The 27,148-nt window shown below is 39.2% G+C and overlaps 1 protein-coding gene across 1 annotated transcript in view; it reads right to left on the bottom strand.

The window, feature by feature from the left end:
- Positions 1-15,926, bottom strand: part of RFC1 (replication factor C subunit 1) — a 39,061-nt gene extending 23,135 nt beyond the window's left edge. Inside the window, exons 1-4 of the mRNA XM_086463745.1 lie at positions 15,891-15,926; positions 14,989-15,117; positions 13,490-13,565; positions 11,189-11,308 (exon numbers count right to left, since the gene is read on the bottom strand). Of these exons, the coding sequence (XP_086319871.1) occupies positions 11,189-11,308; positions 13,490-13,565; positions 14,989-15,117; positions 15,891-15,926 (361 nt within the window). The remainder of the gene's footprint in view (positions 1-11,188; positions 11,309-13,489; positions 13,566-14,988; positions 15,118-15,890) is intronic.
- Between the last annotated feature and the right edge of the window lie 11,222 nt (positions 15,927-27,148).

The raw sequence follows: 27,148 nt of genomic DNA, 5'->3' as shown, positions 1-27,148 counted from the left end.
CAATTAGGTTAACAAACTTAATGCCTGCAGCCCACCTGTAACTGTTTGCTATTCCTCTTCCTCTTTCTTATCCTCACCCTTTTTCAACAGGGTTTCACCTGCCCATTACAGAGCAACATCTGCAGTTGTTCCCTAACTGAGGTCTACAAAAATTTCTAGGCTGCTTTAAACATTTGTTTAAATTCAGATCATTAAGAGGCTCAGGTTCAGGAATGACCTCAGCCAATCTAAAAATAGACGAATGTATTGCAGGAAGGGACAATGGCAACAAACAGCCTAGGTCAGGTCCTCAGATGACCTTCAGAACAAAATATTTTATTAATCTTCATTTATTATTTCTGTATGGTTGAGTTCCTCAGTGCAGAACATACTTCCCTGGTTCCTATTCTGTTTAAAATACGACATTTTAAAGAGTCAACCTCTTACTACAGTGTTACAAAACCAACTCCAAATACAGGCAGGGCATCCACAGGTTAGACATAACTCATTATTATAAAACCCCAGCATACCAGGTTGGAAGGGACCTCAAGGATCATCTGGTCCAACCGTTCTTGGGAAAAGCACAGTCTAGATAAGACAGCCCAGCACCCAGTCCAGCTGAATCTTAAAAAGTCTCCAACGTTGGGGAATCCACCACTTCCCTGCAGAGATTATTCCAACAGCTGACTGTTCTTTTTGTAAAACATTTTCCTCTAGTGTCTAATTGGAATCTCCCTGGGAGCAACCTGTACCCATTAACCCTCCTCTGTTCCATGTGACTCCTTGTGAAAGGGGAGTCTACATCATCTTTGTAGCCACCTTTAAAAACTGGAACATGGCAATAAAGCCTCCCCCGAGCCTTCTGTTCTCAAGGCTGAACAAAGCCTGTTCTCTCAGCCTTTCCTCATACAGCAGGCTTCCCAGTCCTCTCATCATCTTTGTGGCCCTTCTCTGGACCCTCTCCAGCCCGTCCGCATCTTCTTTGTGTGGTGGGGACCAAAACTGGATGCAGTATTCCAGGTGTGGCTGGACAAGCACCAAGTAGAATCAGGTAATGAGTTCCTTGTCTCTGCTGGCGATGCCCTTGTTGATGCAACCCAGAATCCTGTTGGCTTCCTTTGCTGCTGCAGCACCCTCTTCACTCATATTGAGCTGCTTGTCCACCAGGACCCCCAGGTCCTTTTCCACAGACCTGCTCTCCGACCAGGTAGGTCCCAGCCTGTGCTGCACACAAGACCTTACACTTGTCCGCGTTGAACTTCATAAGGTTCTTGTTAGCCCACTCTTCCAGCCTATCTGGGCTGACTCCCCCTTCTCAAGTGGCTACTTCCACACTCAGTTTGGTATCATCAGCAAACTTCACCAGGGTACACCTGATCCCACCATCCAGATCACTTATGAAGGTATTGAACAGCATTGGGCCCACTACTGATCCCGGGCGGACCCCACTGTGGCAGGTTGCCAGTTTGAGAAGGAGCTGTTTACCACCACCCTCCAGGTGTGGCTTGTCAGCCAGTTCCCCACCCACTGCACGGACCACTTGTCCGGACCATAATGCATCAGTTTCTCTAGGAGAGGCCTGTGGGGAACCTTATCGAAAGCCTTAGAGAAATCCCAGTAGACAATGTTCAGCGCTCGCCCCATGTCAACCAACCAACCAACTCTGTCGTAGAAGGTGATCAGGTTTGTCAAGCACAATTTGCCCTTGGTGAATCCGTGCTGGCTCCTCCCAATCACGTGCTTCGTTTGACTTGTGACAGCCCCCAGGAGGATTGGCTCCATAACTTTCCCAGGGACTGAAGTAAGACTGATGGGCCTAGAATTTCCTGGGTCCTCCTTTAAGCCTTTCTTGTAGACAGGGGTGACATTAGCTGTCTCCACGTGGGATGGGACATCCTCCATCTCCACGACTTCTCAAAGATTATGGAGAGTGGCCTCGCAATGACGTCAGCCAGCTCTCTTAACACCCTCGGGTGGATATTGTCAGGGCCCATCAATTTGTAGGGCTCGAGCTCCTGTAACAGTTTGCACACCAACTGTTCCTTCACTGGCAGCGGGTCTGTGTTTGCATCGGCCTGGATTTTTGTTCCCTGGGCCCAACAGTGCTGGTAAAGACAGAGTTGAAGAAAGTGTTAAGAATCTCTGTATTCAGCATTTATTGGCAACTAATTCAGCTCTCCTGTGTAACAGTGGGTCAATGTTTTCCTTCTATTTCTGCTTGTTGTTTACATACCTGAAGAACATTTTGACATTTTTGACATCTCTGGCCAATTTCAATTCAAGCTGAGCTTTTGCTCTTCTAACTGCATCTCTGCATGTGCCGGCAATGCCTTTGTAGTTCTCAACGTGTATTTGTCCACTTTTCCATCTCTGGTACACTCCTCTTTCAGTTTTGAGCAGACTCAGAAGCTCACAGTTAAGCCAAGGGGGTCTCTTGCTCCACCTACTTTCCCTTACTTTTGAAGGAGATGAACTGTTTTGTGCTTCCAGGAGAGCATTCTTGAAAAACTCCCAGCACATTATGTCAAATGTATGTTAAATTGGTGTTTGTAAACTACTACATAAGGATTCCTATATGGAGCTAGAGGACTACATCCTACCCAAAAGTCATTACATCTACATTACTTGTATAAAATAGCAATATTCTGGAAATTCTTTGGTTTCAACAGCACCACATCTGCACAAGTACTTAAAACAGTTCCTGTCCTAAAGAACTTGCAATGTAGAGCAATAGGTATTGTTGTCCAAGCTAAAGTTGAGGGTGGAGAAAATAGTCTATGTACGAAGAGATGACATTGCATTAGGTTTTGATGATTTTAAATATGCATTGGTGAGTACTCAACAGTGCCAATACTTGGTAGGACTGAGTTTTGTATTCATCTTTTGCTTGAAGTAAATCTTTAAGAAGATTATCTTTCAGATAATCACCATTTCTCAAAAAAGCCAGTAACTCTATTCAAACTCAAGCCCTGTAACTCTTTCCAAAAGAACAGATGCTATATGACAAGCAAAGTGCTTTTTTTTCCCTATCTTCCTCCTTATTTAAAAAAAAAGCTACCTTTAAAAAAAAAAAATCTGTTCTGTGCAGTCATTCAGATTTTTTATGTCATTCCTCAACAAGCTAAGTGTTTTTAGATGCACTGCAAGCACGCACTTTACACAGCTGTTAGCACTTTGCCTATATTGATATCTCAAGGTTTCATGCTGTTATAAAAATATAAATCTTATATTTTTATACCCCCTGAAATCAATTTACATTTGGATTTTCCAGTTATCAAAGATAATTTCAACAAGTTGCCTCCATCATATTTTTCACTTCAAGGGGAAAAGGTTCTGGGATCCAAGACCTCAGTGCAATTACCCACCATGTCTAATTGTAATTACACACTTTACTGCCAAACTACATACCCTTTGATACCCTTTTGTCCAGCATATACCAAATAAAATTCTTAGTCAAATACATATACTTATCTTCTTAAAATAGCTTTAGAAAGAAGTTTTGGGAGCATTAAAATACATGAGAAGGCTGAATATATTTAAACTTAAGTAAATGATCTTTATCTGCAAAACCATCAATTATAGCAACTCCTTCCATAGAAACTGCTGCACATATTATCTTGGCATGCAATTAGAAATTATCAGTCCATTATCTCTTTCCAGTTTATTCTACAGAGTTTTATTCACTTGAACTGGTTGCTTCTACCTTAATAGCAGTTTTATAATTTCACAAAAGTAGATCTGAATCCTCACCATGCAATTAAACTTCATGTTCTGGTTTAGTTGCCTAAAGTTTACTGTGTGATAGGAACATTCAGTAACACCAAATGAATAATTAGGAAACAGCAAAAAAAAGTAACTTGAAAAAAATCCAGGCAAGTATAAACGCGTTCATTTTTTCCAGCTGCAGCTCAGGCAGCTCAACTTACTGAGCCACTCAGGACACAGTGTTCTCAGACAAAATGAACCAGTCTAGCAAAAAACAAAAGGTCCTTTTTTACATTTTAAACTAATCCAGCAGATTAACTGAGTCATTTATAAATCAACAAACAGAAATGAAGTATTACAGTCATGCAAAGTTCATACAGGAAAGGGGAAACTAGGAAATTTCACCTGTCCAATTTTAGCACTCAAATGCAACATACTGAATGGTTAAAATAAACTTATGGTATTTCTAAGCAAAGGTCATTTCTGTGAGTATTGGAAAAAAAAAAGTTAAATGGAGAAGCTCTACAGCAAATCATGTGAACTGCAAGAACTTTTGAAATTCTGGGGTTTATCTTCCAAAAACATTGTATAATATCTAAGTGCAATAATTTGCCATCCATTTTCACATGCTTCATGAAAAAAACTGCAAGAAAGCCGTAAAACTCCTACATCTTAAAAATTTAACTATTGAAAAATTACAAAGCAAGTTATAATATTATAGGTGCACCACTTCATAGCTATACCATTAAAAAACCCAATAAATTAATGTGAATGCTGAACCATAACTAGCATAAGAAAAAAGTTACCTGCAGATAAGGTACTTTTATCCACACCACTTAAAAACCTACAGTAACAGTATACAAATTACTAATGTAGTGAAGAGTATGTTGCTTTTACTCCAATAGCACAGCAGCCTTGTAAACAGAAATAACCTGCATGAGTCAGTATTTTTATAACATTTTACTCCAAATGTTACCAAGTACTACCTCTGTGTTATGATCTCAGGTCTTACCTTAAAAATGTGCTAACGTAGGACACAGCACAAATAAGATTCATTTGCACTTACAGAACTAAAAACATTAAAATCTGGCTAAGTATTAAGAAATTAATCTACCAATCAACTGGGTTCACAAGTTGTGATGGAAAGGAAAACAGAATTAACTGACTGAAAAGAAAAAGGCTGTTCCCTACACTATGATTTCCACGGTACTATTCTAAATGCTCTCCTTTTGAGATCTGTTTCTACTGCCCTATACTACCTACAGTGTCACAACCATTAGTGTCACCTCGATGTGCACATGAATACCCAGCAAAACATACCTCTTGTGTTTCCACCACACTGATGGCATAAGGAGCCAAAGTATAAGTATGAGAAAAAGTCAAGGGTCAGTTGGAAAATAACACAGATGCACAAAACAACAAAGATTAGGCACAAAACACTGAAGACATACAATTCAGTTCCAAGAAATGCAAAATGTAAACATTCAAAGTACTTAAATATATTTTACAATGTGTGCATATTTCTCTGAACTTCTGTAATAAAAGAAAAAACAATCCGCATATGTGCAATTCACTGCTAGTTCACAGCAAGAACGACATTCAGTTTTTTCATTGTACTGTTGGAAGTGTGCAGAAACTCAACTGAAACTTTAAAGGGAAAGAAAACACCATAAAAGTGCTTGTTGCAGTCATGGAAGAGCGTAATGGTTACAAGAATAGGCATCTCCACAGAACTATCAGGCAATCAGATTAACACCGGATAAAGGATACCATTCCAGTTCCTTAATTTAAAACAGATTTACCACATTTATCCAAGGTAACTTCTGCATTCAGCTACCAGAAAAAGAAGGATTCACTTCATACTGCTTTCCAGGGGAAGGAAGGGATTAAAAAGCATTAACTCTGACATCCAAGTTAAATGGCAAAATTATTCATTTAATCTTAAATTACGATGTAGAGTAACAGCTCATGGAGCTGCCAATGCCTCTATTTAAGAGGTTCACACATCCAGTCTGCTACACGCCTGAAGTTTATTTTCCATAAAAAGTGTTATTTTCTGCCATGATATTTCCCATTAAAATCTATATACATTAACAACTCAAACACCGACAGTTCTATTAAAAAAAGAAACACACACAACACACACCACACACCACAAACACATTTCCATTTGAAAAGAAACCCGTTTCCTTTTCTACACAGATAAAAAAAAGTTTGGGCTTTGAAACACTGAAAGCAGCCTACAGATTCAATAGCTACTTTTTAAAGAAGGAACAAGCATGAAGTACAGATGAAAGTTATTTTTCCAGGAATTTTCCTCAAAATAAATTGACAATCAAAACAATCACTTTGCAATCAAAACACATCAAGTGAACAGCACAGTACTACTGCTAGCCAGCTGCTTGACCAGAACGTCTTTTAACACACCTCCAAAAAAATAGTAAAAGATGACCATGTACTTGTAAAAATAAGCACAATGACATGCCCGTTATTAAAAATTTAGAATCTAACAGCAATTGCTAGAGATTAAACTGTAACGGATTTATTCCATGTCCTGCCACATTCAAAATAGAGGCTGACAAAGTAATCCTCTGTCTTCTGATAAATTAATCATATTCATTTTTTATTCAGAGTTACCACATTTATTTCTCAATATTGCAGTTATCCTAGATTCTATGGGTAAAAGAAAAAAATACCTTCTCTAAGATTAAATTTTACTTCATCCACACCTCTGGTTTCCACTTACTGCCCTATTCAGGGAGGCAACTGAAAGCAGCCAGATACTATCATACATCTACTACATTTACATAACACTCCTCACACTACTGAAGAGTTTGAGTACAACAGCACATTTACCATTACAGAACTCTAACGTTCTACTGTTGGTATTCCCAAACTTAGCCAGATTAACTTTAATGGGGCTCACTCCTAAATACCTTTTATGTTGTCCTCTGCAACCGTAGTCCCTGCTTCTTCATAGGATTCCTGCCAGAACCTGTACTCTCATTCCTCAAGTGCATTTAAAGTCAAACTCCCTCAAGGTTCAACTATGCATTTGCAACTGACTTTTCATAAAATACTTTAGAGGAAAGCTGGTACATAGAGCTATATTTATCACCTGTGCCCATTCTCACAGAATTACAGCCGTTTCCATAAGTATATACAATGCTAATATTGTTCAGGAAGTAACTGACGATTTTTTATTCCCCCGTGAAATGTTTCAGTATAAGACATGTTTATTCACTGACAATCTGCTGCTCATCTGAACCAGTGTTTGGATGTGGGGACTTTTTTTTGGCCATCAGTACTAGCACTTAACTGATTTTTTTTTTGTGGGTTTTCTGTTTGTTTCCTCACACCCCCCCAGGGTCTATACTCACAAAGCACATTCACAGGCTATTCTCTTATTGCTCTATCTTCTAAGCTCTGGAGGAACAGCTCTCCAGTAACCTGCAAACCTACTCAGTTTATAACACTTTGGTTTTTCTAGCTTTATAAATAACTCAGCCTACCACTAGAACAAAACTTTTTTTAAATTATATTTTGCAACATTCAAAATCAAGGTGATTGCTACATACACATAACTACCCCTACACGACGTATATAAAAGATTAAGTATTCACTAAAAGCGAAGTCACAATTCCTGCCAAATAACCACCTGTGATGAAACCAGATGAGGTTCAACACATCATAATAACAGGTCATCTTCTACAAACAAAGCTCAAGGTCTCATACTTCATTAAACAGTCAAAGTATTATCTTCACAAGTACAACAAACCTTTGGATTTTTTCCCAATCCACTAAGACTGTTTTATCAACAAAACAAGTTCCTTTTTTTTTCCCCTTATTACCTGCTAGAATAACTTCACTTTCTCTTTGGCTATCAGTAAAGTAAATATGTAAATTAAATTTGTTTCAATAATAACAAAGTATTTCTTACGGAGTTATAAACGGCAACTATTCTCACTTTATTTTTTTGCCTTTTAAAAAAATAAAAAGGCAACTTCACAAGCTAGTAAGAAACAAAGCAATGTAGTAATCTCATCAATCCACTATTATACAAACCAAAAAGTTAATTCCCCCAACATTTAAGTCAGCTGTACCCCACATAGTTATACAGAAAAGCTGAAAAGAAATTTGAGAAACAGGAAGAAAGTTTCAAATGAAACTGAAAAGTAAGTTGAGGCAATTAACTACCAAGCTTCTACTGACCACTGGATGCCAAAAGGCTCTTTCAAACACATTGGCACGGACAGAGCCCTTGAGAACGAGACTGACTTTTGAGCACGTCCAACAAGCACATTCTCAATTTTTCAGCTGCATAACACTAACAACAAGAAAAGGACAGAGGCCTACAAATTTCATTAGGATCTTTTCTACCTACTATTTCTATATTCCTGTTCTTGTAAAGCATGTTTATCTCAAGCCAACAGCTATATCAATACCATTAAAACACACTCAACTTGACTGCTCTGTTAAGCTGAAGAAACAGTTTATATAGATTAAATATTAAAAAAAAAAAATCAAGTGTGAAGTCTCAAGGTTATAAAGGCATTGTTTTAGTCACAGACTGTTAAGTCAACCTTGTGTGTACTTAAGCCTCTTTAGATAAGAGCAACTGTTTTCAGATATTTCACTAATAACCTTGACCCCTGTTCCCATAGTATCCCTATGCAGAAAAACTTGATTACACCACCTTGAATTGCATAATAAACCTAAATATGTACTGTTTATTCCCCAAGAATCTGATCATTTTTCTACTCTGGGATCAATGCTGTTAAACATCCTTTTTAATTAGGAAAGAATTGTTGGCAAGACTGTCAAAGGAAGCAAGCGCTCAGGATACTTTGGAAAATTGAGCTCATTTGAATAAATGACATAACACAGCTAAATGCCAGGTCAAATATCTAGGACAACTGAACTAAGCACAAACCATCTTAGAAACAGTGACTCTGAAAAGAGCCTGAGGAAGAAGAAGGTACAAAAAAAGGCCAGCTGAGCCACACTTCTAATGGGATACTGCAGCAGACAACCCTTTGTTGTAAAACTACATGGTATGATAATAGGGAGGCAATATTTACATTCAGCAATGATCCTACCAAAAAATACTATAGACAGGGACTATATCCACTTTTCCAGATACATAGCCTAAAACCCAAAGCAAGGTCACAGAACTACTCCTGTAATTCCAACACTTAAAACCCATGCTTTATCAAGATAGATTTGGATTCAAGTCTGCTAATTTTATCACAGTTTCTAAGAATCCATACAGGGGAAGTCCTGTGGCTAATAAAGAACTCTACTCTAGGAAACAAATACAGAAGACCCAATAGTTACAGCCTCAGCTGAACTCAGACCAGATGTAGTAAGTACATCTAACCACAGCAGCAACTGACAATAAGCCTTTCTCACTTCAAGCCTGAGTCACAGTAAGTAGAGAGAGATGCATCACAAACTATAAGAAGTACCTTTGCAACCAAAATGTGTCCTCCTAGAATTGCAACTCTCAGGAAATTCTACAGCTTGTGTTGCACAGGCGATCAGAGTATGGTAACTGGTATCTGATATCGAAATACCCAAGTTCATCTGCATTACCACAAATCACTGTGAAATTACAGCAGACCCAGTGCAGAAAGACACCGTTATGTTTAAAAAGCAAATTAGAAAAGAACAAACCTAACACAAGAGATTTAAGTTGAGAATCTATCAGGTCTGAACAGTAAACTATTCAAAAGCTTCTAATTTATCAAATTAACTGAGACAGATTTAAGATGCTTCCAATCTATGCCATTCAGTAGGGCAGGAATCAAATTCATCTCATTGCCAGAATCTTAATAAATCAATTCTTTCAGCCCACATACAGTCTTAATCTTTGCTTAAGTGCCTCTAACAGATCTCTTAGTTAAGATCAAATAAGAGAACAACCAGGAGTAAACACAGCCCTGAAGTCGCAAGCACTCACGTGTACTTCAAGTGTATTAAAAAACACCCACACAAACTCTGCATAGCAAAAAATGCACACGCATACATGTTCAGCCAAATGTTCTCAGATGCCAAAAAGAAGCGTTAAAGTCCATCCTCAAGAAGTACTGAAAATTTAGCTAAATACTAGAAGCTGTTAATTTTCTTCCACACATGCATTTTTACAGAATTCTCAAAATCTGAGTACTTTCCCCTGCTGGTGGCAAACTTTTAAGGATGTTTGATTCATAAAAAAGACTTGGTCTACATAAACAGATGATCATCTACAAAACAATAGCAGCTTGTGCCACTGAAACTTTTCCGTAACATCTCACATTCCGTAGAGGAAAATGCACAATATGAAGTAATTGTAAACAAAACTGCTTCATGATAGAATTAAGAACACAGGGGTGAAGGGGGAAGGAGTGGAGCGCAGAAAATCACCATCATTTTTTTTGCTTTGGAGCTAGGTAGGAAACATGTTTAATGTGAATTCAGCAGGATGAAACTTCCCAAACAGTTAACAAACTGTCAATTTACAGTCAAACTCCTTTTGAAAGCACCAAACTCAAGATCACACAAAAAGCAACACTGAAAGAAGTACTAAGGAACAACAACCATACAGACGATGGGAACAAATTACACATAAGGCTCTTCAATCAAACTAATAGAACTTGCCCTTATCCATTCAGTTGAATGGTACTTACAGCTTGAATTAAGACTGTGTTTTTAGTTTAACTACAGAGCTTCTAAAGAGACTAAATCTAAACAAAATTCTGCTGAGAACTTAACAGTTAATCTTTAATTAATTAACAATTAATTTTTAAAATGTCACAATTTTTTTTAGAAGGCTACAGGAGACTTGAAAATGATCAGGAATGGTTAATTACACTTGCTCCTTTCCCCAAGAGCAAAAATAGCTCCAGAATTTAGACAGCTGAAAACCAAGACTGAGAAATATGGTATACACAAGGTATAATGCAAGTTTTTGTTACCATTGGTTTTTCCAATACCAGATCTTCCTAAAAGTCTAATAGACAAATAATAGTTTGTTGGTTTGGTTTTGTAGTTGGTTGTTTCTGTTGTGGTTGTGGGGTTTGTTTTGTTTTGTTTTTTAAAAATTGCTTGTGTTGATGAGGAAGTAAAACACAAAACCCAAGAAATTTTGCAGTCACCAACATATAAGGCAGAGATTAAAGACATAGAAAGTCATATACCAGGTAAAATCAAGATCCAGGTATTCAAATCTATTTATGGTAACCAACAGCCATTCTGTTAGCTGATGAAATTGTATGTCTACTTAAATCAGCCAAAGCCACTACCCAACATCACCTCAGTTTTACCCTGCTCCTGACTTTACAATACTTGAAGCTAAACTTCTGAAGTGCTTTTGGCTAGACAAATCATGTTCTCCTTAAACAAGCTTTCTCAATATTAGGTTTTATGGTGATTTTGACAGTGTATCAGTCAAACAATCCATCCCATTTGTAACACAATCCACCCCGCTACAGCTGAAGATATAATGATATATTTCTTCCATTACCTGTCTCTGAAATATAAACAACAGGATCCTGCTTTAGAACTTTACCAAGTTTTGAAGTAGCTGATTTTTTCTCAGATGGCTTCTTGGATTTTTTCACTGACTGCACCTCCTCTTCTGAATCTGTATTTTGACCACAACAAAAATGTAGAGTTCTTCCACACACATACAGGCTTTAAGTAACAGATCACATAACATTAGTTAACATGTGTTAACATTCAACTGAGCAAGAAAAAGGTATCACGTGGAATGTCAGAGCACAGCTTTGTTTCTCTCCATCAGCCAATAGCCTTGCCATCATTTATTACAGCATATACGCAACTAAACAAAAATTTAGCCAGAACTCAATCTAGACAGTGGCTTTTGTTTACATGACAAAATATTGTGTTACTTCTTCCAAGAACTGCTATGCATGTATACAAACCTTTCTGAAAAGGAATGCAACTGTCAGAGTATCACCTCAGATTACTAAAAAAAAAACCCCAAACAAACATGCCAAAAAACAACCCCCAAAAACACCACAACAAACTTTTAACAGAGATTCCTTAGCCTGATTAAATTTATATAGTATTATTTATGCTAGTGTATTCCATGACACCTATTCCAAAAGCTAACAACAGGCTCAAACAGATCACCGAGGTTGTACTCTGATTTCTTGGAAGAACAGTGGTAGACTGCCATTCACCTCAACAACCACCCTCCATATCCCAAAAGTTGTCAAGATGCCAGACTTGCACCACTGTGGATTATGTATTCCAACATTCAAATGAGTAAGCAGGATAAACCAAAGAAGCCAAGACAACTAGCAAGTGTAACAGAGGACTACACTTCAGAGCTTACTTTTTTCCATGATGAACACCAATACATATTTTAATCATTAAAAAAAAAAAAACAAAAAACACACCCACACTTTTCCATCTTGAAGAACTTAGAGCACTGGTTTTCTTTTGCTCTTCTACTGCTTCTTTACATTGAGGGTGACAGAGCACCGGAACAGGCTGCCCAGGGAGGTTGTGGAGTCTCCTTCCCTGGAGATATTCAAAACCCGCCTGGATGCCGTCCTGTGCGACCTAGTGTAGGCGAACCTGCTTTAGCAGGGAGTTGGACTAGATGATCTCCAGACATCCCTTCCAGCCCCTACCACTATGTGATACTAATGGGCTAGAACTTGCAAAATCTCCAGACACGATCAGCACTTCAAAGGTAGCAGCTGAGTTATATATTACTTTTGTACTCCACCTTTTAATGCAGAAATATTTCTACTGCTATTCCTCACTGCAAAACACAGTTTATCTGAAGATTCAAACACATTTTTCTATATATAAATAGCATTATTCTGACAGATGTGTGTGTGATCATTTTTCTTCTACAGAAGTAATCTTCCATTCAATCTGAAGTCTTCAGTAGGAGTCAAAAACTGTAGAAACTCCTGTAATCTTTTCTACAGTTTTACAACAAATACTCAATATTCAGAATCCAATCAAAAACTGATTAAATGATGCAACAGCTCAGAAAGATCAAACTAGAAACATCAAGCTGTTAAATTAACTTAACAGGGAAGGGTTTGTGGGTTGTTTTTTTTTGGGGGGGGGTTGCTTTTTGGTGTTTGGGTGGTTTTTTTTTTTTTTAAGGTAAGTGCTATAAAAGGGGTTTCCCGTATTATAATATTCCAAACAATGTTTTTAGAATGTGATAGCAGTACTTTAATTTATATTCTGCATGTTCCATACTGTAAATTTAAAACAGAGATGAACATTTACTGTATTATTTAATACAGAAAAACAGATATGGAAACACAAGTTAGCCTTTTAAAACAATCTGCTGTATTATGTTCATGCAATGCACAGAAATGTGAAATTACAGTATATGATCAGCTTCCTGCACCCAGTGTAGAGCGCTATTTACCCCTAACAGAACAGGAAACCTAGAACTCCCCACAATTTACATGCATCTTCATAACAAAAAAAAGTTTGGGAGTTTTGATGGAATTTATTATCCAATTTTTTTTTTTGTTCTGGGTTGTTTTTTGTGGGTTTCTTATTTGATTTTGTTTTTCAATAGTAACTTTTAATAAAACCTCTTTGCACTGTATATTACATGCATGGCACACACTGCACTCTTATCATTATGAAATATATTTAGCTAACCAGCAATAATTACTGTGAAAAGTGCTTTTAATTGCATTTACTAAAATAAAACCTCAATAAACCACAGCTTTCTTTCAGATGCACCATTTACCTAATGGACCTTGAATGGTGATGCAAAAGATACAAAGGATCATTCATAAACAACTGTGAAAGCTACCTGAATCGTAGATTATTCTTCTTTTCTTGTTTGTCCGCTTTTGTTTGGAATCATCTTCACTGGGTGAATTATTCACCTAAGAGTAACAGTCCATTAGTTCAAGAAGAAATTACATGGTCCCACCAGAAACAGAGATGGTACAGACCAGAAAGTTACTTGTACAGAATTCAGCTTTCACTTTTGGTTCTATTCTGGATATGGATTTACTGTAACTACCAGAATTCAACACAACTTCAGAGTAAAACATAGCCAATTGTAAAAGGGAAAAAGGATACACAACAGCCGAAGCTAGACTGATTTCCTATTCAGTGTCCTGGTTGCCTGCAGCTTCTCCTCCCACCCGCGAGGTTGACAAACACGTTCTATCTAGCAGCAGCTAGTATTAAGTGAGTCAAGGACTTTTTTTATTTTTAACAAAATAAAATTAAAAAAAAAAAGACATTGACAATTTTAGACATTTAGAAAAATGTCTAAAGCTGCACAAGTAGTAAGTTTCCTGGGCCTACCAAACTACCAACTATGCTTGTTTTGTAGTCATGCACAGCTGTAAATGCCTCTAAAAATATAAAATTATAGAAATAAATAGAAACATAACTACACATTTTACAATCCACATTCTATTCTAATCTGAAACCCGTTAAATCTTTGATATAATTGGAGAATTTCAAAGTAAAAATAATAGATCACATAATGTAACTGCTTTCAGTTCTGCTGAATGGTCCTCTGTTTCAACGTGAAAATAATGAAACTGTACAGCCAAAATATTTTTTAAGGAACATCATCTTGATTGTGATGCTTCACATTAAACATTCCATCTTCTTAGAAATCCTTCCACCCTCTAAGTGATTTTAAAGCCCTTTTTAGCCACTCCTTTCTTTTTTATACCAGTTCAGATAATTAACAGTACTCTGAGACTAGAGCCCAAACTATAATTTTAACCTGTCATTTTTCAGAATTTGGTCTTGGAAACAGGTTTACAGAAGTGACTCCATCCAAGAAAGGCAGTGTTAATGTTTCCCCCAGAGGTGTGTAGAAAACACCTGGTTAAAAAACTGGTCAGAGAGGACCTACACCACAAACTTTTACTTTACTTTTCATCTTTATGATATGTCTACATCTACAGTGCATAAGCCTTGATTTTAATTAAATTAAAATTTAATAAGCAGAGCTACTTAGAGAACTGTGGGCCATAGTCAAAATAACTTCAAATACATCAGTTTGTTCCTACATTAGCACCTAACCAGAACAACTTCTACCTACCTCTCCTTTGCCCTACAACCCAAATATCTTTAGAATTAGCAATTTTCTTTGCCACCTACAAAGTTTTGCTGCTAGAAGTTAATATTAATTGGTAGTTTCCTCCTATGCCTATAAAAACAATTGACATACAGTCTGGTTTTTGAGTATATGAGAACTATGACTTCAAGATACACTAGAGATACAAACAATCCTACATCAGAGAAACCAAGCACTTCACAAATAAGAAAAGCAAAACTAACCTTAGTCTCCTTTCCCCTTTTCTTCCCGCTTGAAGGTCCTTCACCATTTTTAATTTTTTCACTCTTTTTCACAGTCTCACATTCTTGTCGCTTTCCAGTAGGTACGACACCAAAGAATTTCCGGATATCCTAGTAAAATGGAAAACAGATTTCTAAGTTTTTAAATAGAGATAGCTTTTAGAAGTTTCACACTACAAAACAGCAATGCACTTGAAATTACTTTCTCAACAGCTCAATTATAGTATTCGTTGATCTTGAAATTTTGCTTACAATTAAAAAAACAAAGACCAGCTAGCTAAACATAGGCGGTGCAGTGTCTGAGCAGCTTTCTCTTATATTTGAATCACGGAAAAAAGTTTGTTTTTCCCTTAGTTGGGCATCTTCACCCATACACACTGCAAAACAAACTTCCATTAGTGATGAAATACAGCGACTTAAGACAGATGTATAATTAGATTCTTCTTTTTTTTTCCCCCTCCAATTAATCATCATAAACCTACCCCAAGTATTTCCATAGTTAAAATTATCAACTTAAGTATGAAGTAGTGTTCAACAAGAAAGATAGAAAAAGTACCAAGAGCTAGAAAGCAGCCTACTATATCCTCCACCTTCTTACAAATTTAGGACAGTAACTCTCATCTTACTGCAAAAATTAGCCAGCAAGAAACAGATTGAAATTTAAACAAAGAGCTTAATACAAATAGTTCCAAAAGGTCTATGTTGTAACCTTATTTTAATATCTGACAGCAGTACAACCATAAAAAACTTTCCAAATAGATAAAATAAGCAGCTGAAGCTTCAATTTTTAAAAAGCACTACTATACACACAAAACCAAACCTGACTTCCGTTGAAACAACGAATATTTCAGTTTTATTAAAAAGAAATTAGGAAAAACATCTACCTGCTTGGTATTACTACCTCCAGGGGTAGCAGCCATTTTAGAGAAGGAAAATGCCTCCTATAGCCTAAATACATAGCAGGTAGAGGGTGTTGCTCAGGACTACATGCTACCCAGGTGATAAATATTCCCCATCATGGAGTTCATCTGGGTAGATTTTGATTATTACAGGGAACTACCAGTAAAGTAGTAAATCCTTAAGAAATCTCCATAAAAGTCTGATTGACAAGAAGGGGTGTTTCAGGCTCCTGTTCTCCTACCAGTCAGTTCCTTGGCAGTTTGGATTTGGATTACCAGAGCCTATAGGCTTAAAGTCAATGGGATATGTAATTTGAAAGCATACACAAAATACGGAACATGCATAGATTTATTGAGTATACTTAGCTGAAAACAATTTTCTAGATTCAGGAATGTTTTTTCCTGTAAAAATTTAGACTCTTTGTGTTTTACCTGCATAAAATGTAATATGGATTCAGCAAACAGACAATGGTAGACTGGGAAGCATTCTTCCTCAATGAGATTTCACACATTTCCATCTATAGAATTTATGCCTTGAGGCACACAGTTTCAACACTCTGCTATTTCACATCTACTCCTACAATATAAATGCAGTACTATGTAAGCCCAGAACTTCTGACTGTCAATACCTAGAGCTAACAGGCTTGAAGAAAGCATCTATTTAAAAACCTCAAAGTAGATTCATGGAGTCGATCACTCAGTCACTATTACTGATTTTGGGCTTCTGTAGGCAACAGAAAAATTGATTAGAAGTCTCATTAGATCTTTTACGTAGTAAAATAATTTACATACTTACTACAATACTGCAAAATAAAGTGACTTTAAAGTTTGGTTTTCAGTTTTTATAGTTGTTACTTTTAGGCTTAAAATATTTGGAGAATAATTGATTTTAGAGCAATAGTAATGTTCTATTCATTCTAGTATTTTAATCAAAAACTTAATTAGTAAGTGAGCTGCTCTGCAAACATCATATGCAATTTTTTTTTATCGACTTATATAAAGAAATGCCATCATATCCTGGTTTATGAAATGCAGACTTTAATAAACAAAATATATGAAATTGACCTGTCTGCCCTAGCTTCTTCCACTGTTCTAATATCAGTTCCTGAACTAAGGCCCAAATTATAACATGTAAATTCTTATTTTCTGCCTCATCAGTTCTCATGAGATATCAAGTTAGCTCTTCATAAATACCTTTAGTTCACAAAATGAATGCCATAACTATCAGCCCTGCTATGTTTAATGTGCTATAACAGGACCTAAACTGCCACTTCAAACTTTTAAAAAACAGTACCTAATCAGGGTCAACTTTACAAGCTATGTTACCCCAAATCACTTCATAAACACATAAAATAAATGGGTGACAGTCAACTACTACTATCTTTTATAACACAGGTATATCTTTCATTGGATTAATTGGTCAAATGAGAATAAACTTTTTTTTTTTAAATACAAAGCAGCCTCTTCTACCTATTTATTAAGAAAGCACCATCGATATAAATAATGTTTTTTCTTTGAAAATACTGTGGTGATACAGCAGCTACATATTCCAAAATTGCGTCCCTATGTTAACACAACCTGTTCTCTTGACATAAACTGCACTTCACTTCCCAAGAAACAGCATTTTTTTTTCCTTTTCTTTTATTGTTACTTGCTTGTGTTAAGGAGTTTTTCAGAAAATATTGTGAATATTAAAGCACATAAGCCACCTAGAGGTTTCTGAATAGAAGTTTGTATTAGGGTAGTAAATTTTAATTTCCCATAGTGATCATCTACTTCTGAGTGACTAAACTCCACAGCCCTAAGCTACACAGGAAAATTGACATCTATGTACAATCTTTTTCAATCTTCAGAGTTATAAATCCTCCAATCTTTTCCAGCTATCCTGCTCTTCAGAAGAAAAGGCAACCTTGGTAGCCACTGCCAGACTGTAAAGATGGTGAATTCAGAATTGCTTGGGAGAAAAGTATGGCATAGTGCAACAATAAAGTTACCTTTCAGTGAAGCTTTTATCCAAGAATTATGAGAGACAAATTTTTAAGAAATGCTACATAAATCCTTAATTCATTGTGCAATTAACTGCAGAAATGAAGCAATGTAAGTATCTATCAGACTGATTCCCATCCAACAAGTTTGAAGACTATTTATAAAGTATTATATAAGCTTAGATCCCACACAGGATCACTTGCCTCCATTCTGGGTTTATCTATTTAACACACTCTGACTGACCATCTTATCAGTATATAATGCCATGCATACATATACGAGTTCACCAGGTGGAACAACTGCGTACGTTTAGCTTTTATCTGTGCTCATTCAAATGAGGAAAGACGTGTACCAATGTTAGTGGTAAGTCTCCTTCCGGGACATTCGCCCCAAAACCACAGGAGGCACCAGCCGTGTATATCCTGGAGATACACTCACCAGCACGGCTGTCCCAGGTGGGCCCCTTGCCCAGAAGGCTAAAACTAAAGAGGCGAGGCTATTTAGTGTGGCTCCCCATGAGTGCTTCAGCAGCAGCAAGGCATGTAACTTTGAGCAGTTCCACCTAAGTAAGAATTTCTGATCGCTCTTGCTAAATTAAGGTGGGTAATTGATGCACAGCATCCGAACAGCCTAAAAAGCTGCCTTCAAGTGCACTGGTTCCTGCTAAGCTATCTTAGCAATTGTATCATGTCGGTAACAGCTGTGCTGTCTAGTTCTTGGCAGTTTTGACTACTGCTTCAAATCCTCCATCCTACGCAATAATAGAAGACCATTGCAATTAATCACGCCAGGTTGCAAGTTTTCTCTTGAAAGATTTGTAGCTGTCTGTTTCACTGAGGAGAGTAATGTGAATAGAAACTGAAACCTGTTAGGTAGTACAAAGACTGGTTACCTTAAGAGATTTTCAGGGTGACTTTTAAGACTTCGGTAAAACCCCAGCTCAAAAAAGCCAGTTATAAAAGCCATTAACACTCCATACTGCTTTTTTTCCTGCATTTCAAAAGCATCCTAAACCAAAGATCAACTACTCCAATACTTTGGTGATAGAACCATCTCAACCTAACCATAGTAGGCACAGTGTTTTTAGAATAGCATCCAGTAAGGCAGAATATTTTCCAAAATAACATAATGTAATTCAGTTTGCTCCTCAAAATACAATACGAGATAGAAAACTTAATTTCAGCAACCTAGCCCAATGACTGCAACAGAAAGTTAGGCACCTTGTTTCAGGTATTCTGAAGTGGGTCCATGAGGGCCTTGCATCAAAAGAATCATATTTATTTACAGTCTGCCTATTTCAGTGCAAGTTTTCTGCAAACATCAGCTCTGACATCTGCTGTGTCCAGAAAATAGGCACTAACTGAAATCCAATTTATAGATCACTCCAGTGAAACCAGTAATACTTGCTTGGATAACTGTACTTAATTAATGTTTACTAACTGCAGCACAGGTACTATACAGTATTTTTTGAGCAGTATCACATTTCTAAGTACACACCAGCTGATGCTACAGCTCTGGCCGTGAGCGTCTGTCTCAAGTGAAGGCAATTCAAATATTCCCTACTCCCAGCCATGCGCTCCCTCAATTGTACCAGTACAGCGCTCTGCTTGGGAACTGGCTCAGGCCACTAATGTGGGTAAAAAAATAAATCCCTTCCGAAACAAATCATTGTGTAACTCTACACAGATCGGTTCAGCACAGCTGAGAAGATGCTGCAGAACCAACCCAATGGGGGCCACTTATGTTTGACACTGCATGAAAAGAAGTCTGTTTGCAAGAGTATTAAATTCCAATATGCTTGTGCTGTCACTGCACACACAGAACGGGCTACACAGTTACTGACATCACTGTATTTTTGCCTCTATCTCCACAGCTGCAGCAGTGATGGTTGTACAGCCTCTTCAGCACTGAGAAGGGAATGGGTAGAGGCAACTCATCCTCTCCTCAAAATGATGGTTGTCTTCCTCCCTTCTAGGAAAGTGCCAGACACTGCAAGATGTGTGACGTTCAGAAGACTACACAGAAGGAGAAAGTCTTTGTCCCAGGAAGAAGGAGGAAGCAAGCCTTCCAGTAAGATCAGTTTTCTAAAGAGGTGATGGCAGGAGAACAGGAGAGGTAGACTTGCAGATGAATTTAAAGTCATCAGCCACCCCTAACAAGCTATGAAAATATCCCAGTTTAAGAGTTTCAGGATTCTTAGTGCTGGCAGATCAGTACCGTGAAAGACTCAAGATTGTATCACCCATCATGGCTGAGCAATGATGTAAGATATAAACAAGGTTAAACTCTTGTGAAGAGTCCAAAACCAAAGTTGAACCTAACTGGCTTTGAACGGGATTTGTAGTTATGCCAGTAAAACATCTGCATAGATCTGCATCCAAGTAGAAGCAAATTTATCTGAGCCAGAGATGAAGAGGTGATACCATCTTATAATGGCTGCACAAGCCAGCAGCGCTTTGGAAAGCACACACACATGGACACCTATCTATTCATATGTACAAACTCTCCACATCCTACTGAGGGCTGCATCCTTCATTATTTATAAACAAGCATCTACTTCCAGGCTCTCAAAGTTCTTCTTTCCCCACTTGAATTGTTTTTCCACAAACACTGCGCACCATCCAACTCGGCAGCAGAAAGGCCCTCGTGTATGCTCTCACTGAAATTAACGGAAGAGTTAAAAACTTGGGCACACTACCACAAGAGGTTGGCTCGTCCGCCTTTCCCGCCCCGGACAAGCCCACAGTCCGCGCCTAATTCCCCACCCGGCTGCGGGGGTAAGCTGGAGGGGCTCAGGCGCTTCCCCCTCGGGGCGAGGGCACAACGCGGGCACTTCCCCGGGCAGGGGTTCACGTTCCCGGCACGCGTGGGCAGCCGGGCCTCGGCCCCTCAGGGCGGGAGCGGCGGGAAACGCGCGAGCAACCCCGCAGGCGCGGCAGGGCGGGCGGCCCCTGCCCCGCAGCCTCACTCCTGCTCCGCCACCGCGCGGGGCCTCCGCACCCGCGGCCGCCCTCAGGGGAGAGGACGCCGCCGGCTTGGCTCGACTCGGCTCGGCTCGGCTCGCGCTGGGCTCCAACGGCTCCGGGGCTGCAGCCGCGCGCCAGGGAAGACGCCCATCCGGGCCCGCCGCCTGCGGGACACTGCGCAACGCCCCCTCCCCCCCCCCCCCCCGCCCGCCCGCCCGCCACCCGGGGGAGACCCGCGGAGCGGGGGCAGCCCCGGGGCCTCCCGGTGCGGCACGCTCACCATGCTGCTGCCGGCGGCGGCGGTTTATCTCGCTAGCGGGACGTCTTCGGCTCCATGCCTCCCGCCCCCCCGCCTTCGCGCCAACTCCCGCAACCCGGCGCGCGGCGCTGCCGTCACAGCCGCGACGGGCGGGGCGGTGGCACGGCCCGGCCCGGCCCGGCCCGGAGGGGAGCGGCGGCGGGTTGGCCCTGCTGCGCGGGGCTTCGGCTGCTTCACGCTCCCGCTCGTCCTGTCCCTTCCCCCCGGCCCCGCTCTCCCTGCAGGCGCCAAGGCGGCGGGGCTCCAACCGCCCCCAACCGCTCCGCTAGACCTCGGCGGGAAGCCGGGGCGGCCACGGCGGGCCCTGGGCCGTGAGGAAAGGGAAGGGGTGTAGCAGCTCGTGGCAAAATGGTGGGCCTGTAGCTGCTGCAGCTCTGCAAGGAATAGCTGTGTCGCCTCTGACAGAGAAGGGGAGCCGACAGTCTTCACTGTTCCAACAAACAAGAGAACAGTGACAGGCCTCCGTGAGATTTACCGTTCTTCAAGTTAGTGAGGCAAACGAAGCATCCTAAATATGCGGACAGCTAGTGACACAGTGCAGTCAGGTCTGAATCGGTGCAGCACATAAATCATTTCTCTGTAGCGCAGGTGCGTTTGGTCTGCTTTCTTCTTTCCTGGTTGTGCCGAACCGTCAGGCTTTTGTTCCTCGTTGGTATTTTCTCTCACGTGTTCAGGCTTAGGTGAGCTCAGAGCCTACAGCTGAGGAGTCCAAGAGAAACCGGGAAGCTATGCCCTGTCTTCACCCACTGACTGTTGAGCTTCTAATCAATTTGTAATGAAAACTTCTATGTTGTCTTCCATTTTGTTTCCTGTGCTTACTGAGCACTGGGAGGGAATAAACTTGGGCAAACCAAATAAAAACAGTTCCTCTCTCAATAATTACTTGTCTGATGTTTAGATTCAGCCAACTTACTGAATGGCTGATTATTGCTAGTTTTGGAGAATGGGGAGGCCAAACTGACATTAGAAATATTGCCGTTGATTTAGAAAACCACTCATAAAAAAAAAAAAGAGCAAAGAGTACAAGCTCAATTTGTGCTTGTCTCATAGTGCAATTTCCAGTGCTATCGTTTGTATACCTTCCGTATGCATTTTCTTTCTTCTTTTTTTCAAGAACAAGAGACTGGCTGCTCGGTGGCGTGGTCAAACTCCAGCAGAGGTAATTACGTGGAGATAGTAGTCAGATCTTTTTGTCTGATCTGAGAAAACATAAATGTTAATGATACCTGTTACCATTCCTGTTTAATTCTTTAAATTGGACTTCGAGTAATTGTAAGACCCCGTTTATATAGAAATTGCTGCTGTTCTTTCGTGAATATACATGGTCAGGTGGACTCCTATATTTCCAACATTAGCATAGCTTGTGGATTTGGATTTCTGCACAAGAAACACATGACAGAGCAAGCAGGTAGACATGGACCCACAGCACAGGCTGTGCTTTTCAGCCTGTTTTGCAGGTTATTGTGTATGCACTCAACTCTAATGGCTGTGCAAACAAAACTGGTATCACTTTAGAAAAACATCTCCAGTGATATGTTTGTATTTACACATTTAATTCTCATTATGTAATTTTTAAAGTTGTGCGTATTCCTGATAGCAGAACTAAAAAGTAGCTAAAATGGCTGACATTTGCAAGAGCCAGACAAACGGTTTAAATAATGCAAAAAGTATTATTGCGGGTGGTTATCTCTGTTTGGAGTTGATAAAGCTACCTAGAGTAACATCCAGCAGAGCAGTATCTGCTTGTGGGCTTGTGACATGTTCATGTTTCTTGGAAGGCAAGAGTTTAACCCTTTATGAAGAGATGAGACTGAATACCTGGAATGACTATAGTTCACTCCTGGGTATGGTGGGGAGACAGGATAACTCTGTTTCTGCGTGCGTGGCTATGAAACCACTGGACGTGGGAAAAACCTTGCTCTGCTGCAGGAAGCAAAGCTGAAAAGTCATTGTATTATGATGCACTTTGCAAGATAAAATGAAGGCAATACCCTTTCTGAGTCTATTGTGATGTCATGGGTCATGTTTTAAAGGCATATTATCCAACTGAAAGTACAGCTTTTTAAAAACTAGCTGAAGTACACTCAATATCATCACTCTTATTTACAACTAAGACAAATAATTAAAAAAACCCTAGACTTGTTTTCCACCTTTCTGAAACTCACTGACTATTCGGCTTTTTATGCTGTTTTTTTTTCCAAAATACACAAAAAAAGTGAGACATTAATTCTTGAGCTTGAGGTTTTTTCACCTGTTGAACAAAACCAGTCCTACTGTTGTTATTATTAGTGAAGGCTTTGTCTTGCTTATTGAGGAAGTTGTTTGTAAGAAAAATACATTTCCTGATATAGAGAAATAAAACCCAGTATGTTTCTTTTTGTTCATATTTACACATTTGTTTTAATTTTTTAATCTTGATATGTTGATACAATTTTGGAATTTATATCAACTTTCATTGCAACTTTTGAAGCAATGTTTTATTTACTGCTCTACAAAATTTGTATTTTGAATTGTTTGAAACAATTGAAGTATAAGGCAGATACTAGTAACTTAACACTGAGATACTTTTGAAGTCCATAAGGCAGTGCTTCTCACTGGGTGAGGGTGATAGAACAAACTTCGATCATTTAAGAAATCTTTATAGTGGAACAGAGATGTTCTGAGCTTCATATGTGTCCAGAGGGCCTCAGAGGATTGGAATTGCCCTAAACAAATACAGTATGGTAATGCTGAAATGATGAGGAGAAAACAACAAAAATAGGTTTCTTGAAATTGAAATTTCAGGTTATTCTGCATTTTTTCATAGCATTAATAGACATTAAAATACTCATTTACTAGATGGTAGGCTCTGTTTTGGAGGAATCCTGTAAGGAATATTTTGCTTACTATAGTCTCAAGTAAATGAAGTCAAATTTCTCTCAGTGTAGGAACAGGAATTAACATTTTGTTGAAGACCAAAAATTCCAAAAATTCTTTGTAAATCTGTGGTCTAGTTTCTATTTACGTTAGGCTTTCTATAGTATCCATCACAATTATGTGTCTTAAGAAAAGCCTTGATCCCATCTCAAACAGTTCTTTCTGTATAAGGTAAAGGTATAAGGTAAAGGTAAGTGTTTGATCTGCATCATACTTTTAAGGGCAATTACGTAAGTTGTGCTTTTTTGAGCACCTAACACTAGTACGGCTGAGCAGCTGATGTTAGTGTAAACATTACACTTAGAATTTCTAAGTGAACTTTGTCTTTAGGTCTTTTCTCTCTCTTCGTTTGCATATCTAGGCAGCATGATACTCAGCTTAACATTGCATAAATTCAAAACTCTACACCTTTCGACTAACGTGGTCAGCATTTCTGCAGACCAAACCCCAGGTTTTCAGGCCAAGCCCCTGAAACAAAGACGATACATATTGAACGTTCAAGTGAAAAGTAATTAAAACCACTTGCCTTGGTAGAGACAATGGTAGAAAACGAAATCTGATAGCTGAGAATAATCATTAGGCTTCCCAGCTGCTGTAACAGTAAGGGCAGGTGCCCTGGAGACCCCAGCCTCTCACGGCCTTGATTAATTCTGAAACCACGTTCATTAAGTGCACAGCCAGGGGCAGCAAATCCCACCGTGCAGCATCACAGTGCCATCCACGTACAGTATCACGGTTGGAGCCTGTACTGACTCTGGCACTTGAGCTAGTGGAATAATTACTTCCTTCCTCTTCCTTTCCATTTGCATCCTCGCTTCTCAACAGCCCCTGATCACATCTCACTCCTCTGTGCTAATTGATTTCCAAATTAACAGTCACAGTGTTTCCCCAACTCTTTGCTCAGCTAATCAAAACCTCCTTCCAAATTCAATTCACTATACAACTCTCATCAGTTAAATTCCTTCCTCTTTATCAAGTAACATTTAGCCCAAACAGTTAAGTATGACAAAGCAGTCAGAAACTGCTGGATTCAGAGGCTTGAAACATTGAGACATTTTCAAATGTTGATTATAGCATGCTCCCAGTCATCTCAATAACAAGAAAAGATTAATAACTTTGTCCAGATCGAGTATCTGGGAGCACAAGTCTCTGCTGCACCTGTCGCGTCTCATGCAGATGCCACACACTGTCTGCAATAAGATGCCTGTGGTACTAATTGCTGTGGCTAGTGGGGAGAAGCCTATTGCCTTTACCTTGCCCGCACCTTACCATGGTATTACAGAGCTGTCTGGGTGTTTTGAACTCCAGCATCTGGTAATCAACGGTAACAAACTGCTTTGGAAGTATAGTGGCATCCATAACGACTTGTATTTGGGTTTTCTTTCATAAAGTACAATACATACAATCAAAGCTTTAAAATGTTAAAATAGAAGCATTATGTTCATGCAATAACTATCCAAATTAGTATTTTAAAACACTATTCCATAGAATAAAAAAGAAACATGGCAGTATATGCTGTAGACTGACTTGGTACAGTCCCTGTCTACTCTCTTTCCCAAGCTACCTTTGGTAGGATCTTGGCTGAGAACTGTGGATCAGTTACTTCAGGTAGATGAGGGAGTGCTGGGTTTGTAATGTGGGAGAGACTCCTGTTAGGCGCATGGCCACCCCACCAGCAGGGATCTGCAGTGCAGAAGTTGTCACTGGGAGCTTTCTTCAACTACGGTGAAACTGTTTCTTAGAAAGGGCCTGCAGGGAAATGCTTACAAACATGCATTGAGGTTTTGTTGTCCATCAGAAAAACAAATAAATAAAATGTCTTCCACCTTTATGGATTAATCAGCTTTATTGTTAAACTAAAAGTACATCTCAATGGCATTATGCAATGCTGCAAGCATGCTCTCACAGGTAGCAGGACCAGTAAAGCAGCAGTAGCCCAGCAGTCCATCTGGACTTTCATATCCTACATGCCAGCAGGACTAACTGGGCCAAGCAGAGTGCTATACTTGGGTGGTAAGTTCCCATGTTCAGATTTCAGTGTGGATCTTGCACATAAAGTCACTTCACATTGCTGTCTTGTTCCGCAAATCTCTTCAGCAGCTGTGATCTACATGTGGATATGCTTTATATTCCTGTACCTCGAGAAAAGCAAAAATGGCAGACATCAGTGTTACTGTATTGAGTAAGTTGACTATATCTCAACACATGTAGTTCTGCTGTAATTTGAAATATCTTAGATTTAATTTAATTTAAGATATTGCATATCAGCTCTGTAAGATATTCGCTGTACTGATGCTCCAGCTGTGTATATCAAGGTTGTTAAATTAATCAATACAGAAATAACATCTTTCAGGGCTAATTGTCTTTGCTAATGGTGTTTATTTGAAGAAAATAAAATGGTGTTTATTAAAAGAAAATTTACAGGAAAATTGCTTAAGGACTGGAACAGACTTTTGTACTGCAGCTGTACAGCAGCTTTTATGTAGGGTAGAAAAAACTTGCATGTTTTTTGAAAGAAATACTGACTTGCTTTGCGTTTTACATAGTTAGTGGGATGTGCATATATCTCTTGACCACAACAAAATTTCCCATGAGTCCAGGGAGAATTTTTCAGCAAGTAGGATGTTTGAGCAGGACAGGACTGAGCAATGATGCACTGCCCTCCCAGCCATCCAATTACACAGATGGGAAAAATCGCCTTTAATAGGAGACTGTGTAGTCTGAATTACATTTCTGCCACATTTCCTCGAAATACAGTTGCACGAGAATGTGATAGCTTCTTAGCACCCTCTGTCACCTATATTCTCCCACCTGAATGACCGAGCTTTAAATAATGATAAATTAGATAATAGTGTTTCTATTGTTCAGGCAACCTGTTTTCCTGCAGTAAGAAGACAGCTGGGTGTCTCAGTGCTCATACAGAGGCCACCTCCCTAAAAATTACGCCACCCTCTGACCTGTTCTAGGTCTCACAGTTCGGGCTAATCATTGACAGGGCTTTTTCGATCACAAGCTTTTAGTGAAGCTTTGATAAGACACTCTGGCAGTTCGTGGCC

Source organism: Leptosomus discolor, chromosome 4 (genome assembly GCF_034619465.1).
Source record: "Leptosomus discolor isolate bLepDis1 chromosome 4, bLepDis1.hap2, whole genome shotgun sequence".
In the NCBI taxonomy this organism is placed as follows: Eukaryota; Metazoa; Chordata; class Aves; order Leptosomiformes; family Leptosomidae; genus Leptosomus; species Leptosomus discolor.
Note: the sequence above shows the minus strand (reverse complement) of the source record. Positions and strands in the feature narration are given on the sequence as shown.